Source organism: Phaethon lepturus, unplaced genomic scaffold (genome assembly GCF_000687285.1).
Source record: "Phaethon lepturus isolate BGI_N335 unplaced genomic scaffold, ASM68728v1 scaffold11677, whole genome shotgun sequence".
NCBI lineage: Eukaryota > Metazoa > Chordata > Aves > Phaethontiformes > Phaethontidae > Phaethon > Phaethon lepturus.
Window position 1 is genome coordinate 96,844 of NW_010554069.1, and position 6,334 is coordinate 103,177.

At 38.2% G+C, this 6,334-nt stretch overlaps 1 protein-coding gene across 1 annotated transcript in view; it reads right to left on the bottom strand.

The window, feature by feature from the left end:
* Positions 1 to 5,432, bottom strand: part of CLASP2 (cytoplasmic linker associated protein 2) — an 84,559-nt gene extending 79,127 nt beyond the window's left edge. The window contains exons 1-2 of the mRNA XM_010291711.1: positions 5,256 to 5,432; positions 4,608 to 4,754 (exon numbers count right to left, since the gene is read on the bottom strand). Coding sequence (XP_010290013.1) covers positions 4,608 to 4,754; positions 5,256 to 5,289 — 181 coding nt within the window. The 5' untranslated portion in view covers positions 5,290 to 5,432. The remainder of the gene's footprint in view (positions 1 to 4,607; positions 4,755 to 5,255) is intronic.
* Between the last annotated feature and the right edge of the window lie 902 nt (positions 5,433 to 6,334).

Here is a 6,334-nt window from a genome sequence, read left to right on the forward strand (position 1 = left end):
GGTAAAAATACATGATGCAGTATCTTCCTGCTAAAGACAACCTCAAAAAGAAAGTCCACCTGTTTCAAATGACGTTAAGAATGATGTTCCAGCCCTACAGAGCTTCCATAAAACATACAACAAAGTTAATACCAACTTCTGTCATGACTGGGTTTCATCAGCAGCTTTTCTTCCAAAAGCCACATGGCTCTGTTGAAGTATCACTATTCCTACGTTTAATCCATTTGAAAGACAACTTAAAACTGGTATTTTGGGAAAAGAAAGGAGGCCAGTCTTCTTGTTGCGGTACAGACTGCAGTTTCCTACTAACATCTAGACTACATAAAGCTTCTGAATAGTATAGATGCAAACAATTCCCTAGCAGACTTGGAACAGGGAGCTCACACTTGCCAAAGAACCTGCCAAAGCCCTGTAATAGATCTTACAGTGCAGGGACAAGAATATAGCTCATTTGGCTAACATACTTAAGTCTTTTTCTACTGTAAATTATGGTGTCCCTTACAATCGAAAATCCGCTTGCCATACTGCCAAGAAAAAGTCCCTGAGTATCCACTTCGGGAAGGGAAGAACACACAATGTGCACATTCTCAGCAAGAAGGCCTTAGAGCAAAGGGGTATTTCCAGAGGTCCTCTGCCACTTGAATGAAGAGCTGAAAGCAAGTGTGTCAGAAGTAGGCAGATCAGCTGTGCACTTCCTGGCAAAGGACTAACTGGGGAAAGTGTATTGACCATGGAATAAGAAATATGCCAAACAAAGCACTGCCCCATTAAGTTGAAGACCCATCACTTCTCATTCATCACAAGCAAGAAGGTCAGCGTCTGAACACCTCCCAGCAGTAAAGTCAGATGAGAAACAGACTGCCGGATTTCTTACTCTCAGGGCAGTACCCCACTGAGCTTGCCTGCTCTCAGTTTTCTGGCAAGCTGTCTTCCACAGACTTAATCACACCTGTCAGAAAATGCAAAGTTCTACAAGCTCTCCCATCCCTACAGTTGACAGGAAAAGATCTTGCACAGTCATTCCCAGCACAAGGAGAGAGAATTCCAGCCCGAGTAGGACACTGCTATTGCTAATGTACGTAGCTGTTTCACCTGCCTTCCTGGACAATGATTTTGCATCACCAGTGCAACCAAAGTGCATCTCCTACATTAAATGGGAAGTGCCCAACACAATGAAAAAAAAAAAAAATCGTTTTGCATACTGGATGGGTCCTTTCTCTTGAACAGAGTATCTGGTCTGTGGCGGAATTATCCATTTTTTCAGTAAGAAACATCTCCATGGAGTATATAATGAAAAGCCAAGCACACATGCATCTGAGGTATAATTCAGCAGATACCAGAATAAAAGAAAATGAGTGGCATGGCTAAGAGGTTTAATTTTCTTAGTCTCAAGACAGGATAGCCTCCACTCCCTTTTGGAACCAGGAAAAAGCTGTATTTTGACACGACTTTGGAGATTTTTGTGAAAAGGAAAGAAAAAGCAACACAGTTAATGGAGCTGCTGCTACTTCTTCCTCCAAGGCTGAGCTGCAGCTTCTTAGTATGTATACACATATATATGAAAGAGTCAGAGAAAACTTAGGCAAGCAGGACCAGCAAGTGGCAGAACCATGGGGTAAGCAGTTATGAGCCTGAAATACCTGTAGCCAGTGCTTATGAGGGAAAGGTGAGAAATGACATTCCCACTGATTACAGGCTTGGAATGGTGAGCAGAATTTGGAACTGAAGGACATGGGAGAGCCCTAATAAATCAGCAAGAGCAGACAACTTCCAGAACCCTAGATTTGCTCCGTAAAGATGGCAATTGTGAAGCTGGAGAAAAATCTCAGGTGTCCTTTAGACATCTGCAAAGCAGACTCTACAGAAAGTGGATGCGAAAGAGCATCAAGGTTTGTTTGTAGGCATAAAGATCCATGAAGTTTCAAGATAAGCAGAATAGGATGCCCTAACTGGACCCTTCAAAGACTGTGGTTCTCTGTGGAATAAAGATCTCTAAATGCAGCATTTTGCCCTGTAATGACTGTGTGCTTCTCAATACTTGCCCTGCTCATCTATGTTTCTCTAGTAGCCATTTCTGACTACTGTCAGATGGGACAGTAGACTATACAGACTTCTTGCCTGACCTAGTATTAATTGTTCATACGAATAATGTTATGGGAAACTCCTCACTTCTGGAAGAGACTGACTTGATTGACTTCAGAAATACATTTGGCATCTACTCTAACATTCTTTATTAGGCTAGGAGATGCAGGATTTGCAAATACTATGCAGAAGGGTAAGGCTCTCTTAGGTAGCGCAGACAATTAATATTTCTACCTGTTAGCAAGCTTGTTACGAAACAAAACTAGTTTAAACACTGGTAACCTCCAAAAAAAGTATGGAGACAGAGAAAACCATTGAAAGATATAAATAATGAGCAGCAGGCGTGAAATGAAGACAAATACTAGCTGATAAAAATGAGAACAGCGATAACAGCCTTACTGATCAACAGTGACATATGGAAAATGCTAAAAAGAAAAGAATGAGGGTCAACTCAAGGAAAACTTGAAGGGCAAAAAAACAACCAAACAAGAATTAAACTAGGAAGCATAGTTATATGTAATGAAAGAAATTTGTGCACAAGCAGATTAATAGACCTGTAAAAATTTCTCCCTGGTAGACAGCGAGAGAAACAAGTAGAGGTAGTCGAGAACAACTGAAGACTGGGAGACAAATTTCCACCTTCTAGCCATTTGGTGAAGAATACATGGCATAACATCTTTCCTACCAAATATGAGCAGTCTGTACAACCACACCATAGTTGCACATACAGAAAAGCATTCAAAGAACAATTTAATCAACATTATAAACGCCAGCCAAACATTTAATCCTAAATTTTAAAAATTCTAACTACAGCCATACAGAGAGAATTAATAAAAAAAAAAAAAAAAGAAAGAAAAAAAAAAAGAAAAAGAAGAGTGGAAACGGATGCACATGTCAGCAGCACTCCTCAGTATTTTCCAGAGTTGAAAGGAGACTGTATAAAGCAAGGTATGACCAAAGTTCTCTGGTTTTGGCATGCTTAAATTTTGGCCTTATTCCATGTAATTTTTCATTTTATTTTTTTGAAGTTTGGCAATACAGAAAAGGAGGAAAACCAATGTAATAATTTTTGGGCTTTTTTAACCTCCTTTACTCCTGAATTTTTAGATAAACTGAGGAAAAAAAAGAAAGAATCAGTCAACTGGTTATTCTGTTCTTATTTCCCTTCCCTTGCTCTCTCATCTCCATGTTTTTACTGCAGAGTACATAAAGTGACAGTCTACATGTAGAAACACTTTTACATTAAAAAACATCTATATTTAATAGAATATTACCAAAAGAAGCACATACTGAAAGAAACAGGGATCCTGAGTGTTCAGTTCTTATACTGTATGTTGTTCTGGCGTGCAAAAACCACTATGCTTCAGGTTAAAGGAGATGATAGTATTATTACTTATTTGTGTAATGATAATAAATACTAAGAGTCAATTTCAAGAGATAAGCTCCTTTAGGAAGTCTTTTAGGTGGTACTTTGATTCATACTGCTATCAATTTTGAGTTATACTATGTCAGTGCTGATCCCACCCTATGGGATCTTTTCGATTTATCAGGGATTCTGAAGATCACATTAGAAAAACAGTAAATTGTCAAAACATTATCTGTATCTTATTAACATGAAAAAACTTAAGGCAGCTTGTTTGGCATATATATCTTCTTTCAAATTTTAACTTTGCTTTGCAGTTCACATAAGGGAATGTTACACAAATAGGAACATAAAAAAAATTACTTACTCTTACAAAAATCCCTTAGCGAAAGAATCAATTATTCATAAAAAAGCCGTACCTGAAGCACGGCATATTTCCACTTAATTATGTATTTTTCTGAATGCATACATGAACCATCAAAAAAGCTGTCACTTCTCCAGCAGTAAACAGTTGCTTTTGCTACATTACCCCCGCCCTAAAAAAAAAATTGCGAATTTCCATGTTCAAAAATTATAATTAGTAAGCATCATCGTTACACTGCTTTGAAGCCTACTATGCAAAAAAATCCTGGCAAGGGTTTTGGCCCTTGTTTTTTATCTTTTACAACAAATTTCACAATACTCTGACAGTTTAGGGAATAATAATAAAAGTCATTCAGGTGTAATATACACCTCTGTTGAGGTATAAGGTTGATGGCTAGTCCTTTCTAACTATGTGAAACAGCGCAGACCTACAGTAAGAAATTCATCTACACAGACCTATTACAAAATTTCACAGCATATTTAAATATATAGTAAGCCATGTGTGGATTCCATCAAAGTGTCACCCTTAAATCCATTTCACCAACACCATTGCTAGCTCCAGGTGCTAATGCTATTTGTAACATGAGAGGCCTTTGTAAGCTAAATGTACATTCACAAAAACAGACATGCACACACCTTTACATATGAATAATTACGTAAAACAGGGTCCTTTACTGTTGTCAGTGCTGCAAAAATACTGCAGTCATGAATTAAACATCACCTTCCAAAGTTCTGTTTTGTGCCTGTTCTGGCAAGGTTTCTGGGAAGAGTGATTAGAATCTGAATAGCTTTACATTACCTCCAACCTTAGGCCCACCAGCTGATCCTGGCTTTCTTGCACTGTTTGAAGGATTTCCTGGCTTTTTAGGTGCTGGAACCTTGAAGGCTGAAGCAGCTGATGATGGCCTATTTCCATCCACTGATTCTTCATCATCAAAGCTTTTGTCTACAAAAAGGATACATTAAATAAAAATACAATGATTAGAATGGAGGTATATTTATTTCCTAATCAACTATTCTGCTTCAGATTTCATAGAAAATCACAAAATGTATAAATAAAAACAAATATTTATCACTTTGTCCTCTGTCTCTGACCTAGGAATAATACAATGAGAAATAAACAGCATTTTCTACATACTGAGTTCTTTAAAAAATATCATTTTGTCTTCCTAATTAACCACTGTAAAGCTGAACATAAAAATGAATCCTACACATTCATTCCCACAAAGGGAAAATATCTTTGCAGACACTGAGCATTTTTGCCCATTTCTGAATATTTTCCCCAAAGGAAAGCCCATAATATAATTTTTATCATTCCAGTCTAAAGACAAACGCTTCTCCCTTTTCTTCTTTTACTCATACATGCATTTTCTGCTACACATCCTCCCACAATGTGTCTAACCAGCACTCCCTGTCTCTTTCCTTCCACCCAGATTTTTCAACTTACAATCACAGATCCTCTTGCAGATCAGCCGCCTCATTCCTCTGATAGCTCTTCAATCCCCTCACCTTCGGACGGACCCAACACCTCACATGGCCACACACAGTAAATTCTCAATACTAATCAAAGATTCTATCAAAAACTGCTTGCAAACACCCTAGATCCACCACTGAGATTTGTGCCGGCATCTTTCTCTCCCTTCCCCGCACTAGGTGCCGCGCAACCAATGAGCTGCAAGGTGACATCATCTTCTGGGAGCCACCGCCAGAGGAAAAGGTGAAAATTCTCCATGCAAATAAATTCATTCCCACACACGGTTATTTGCCACTATTCCAATCCTTCATTAAAAAAATCAGACAGGCAGACAATGCTCTGGGGTTTGCACTCCTCTTTCCTATAATTTCAGGTTTGTGTATTTTTAATCAAGAAAGAAATTAATCTGTAAGTGACTAAATGAAAGTCTCAACACAAAATATTCAGCCTTCAAAAAAAAAACCCCCAAAAAACCAAACCACCCCAACATATTCCAACAGTAGAGCATAACGGTTTCTACATCGACTTTGGGAAGAAGGATTTATCAATAAGCCTGAGCATGGAAAACATATCAGCCTATGGTTCCTATAATAAATAAAATGGGCGAGGCTGAGACACAGCTGCACTACAGTAATGAAAGACCAATTTAGCACATTACCTGCTCTAAAACCTGCTATTTCAAAAAAAAAAAAAAAAGAAAATTAATTGCAAAGCTCTCATCTCTGGAATGGTGACTATTTACCCATTGCTTATTCAGAACTTGCTCCCAGTGAAATGTCAACTATATTTAATAAGCCTCCCAAAGGAAGGCAGCTTTCATTAAAAGGGTAAAGCAAGGTTTTGTCCAACAGCACTTGCAGCACCACCAAACATTAGAACACCCCGCATTTAACATATCCAAGATGACTGCTGCTGTAGTTAGTACATTTTTCTAGCATTATCGAAAAGCTGTGTGTTGCACTAACAAATCTTCACGATTAAAGACGAAACAAGCCACCACAAGAAACATCTGGATGTATACTGACATTTTTCACTAACATTATCGCCTTCTC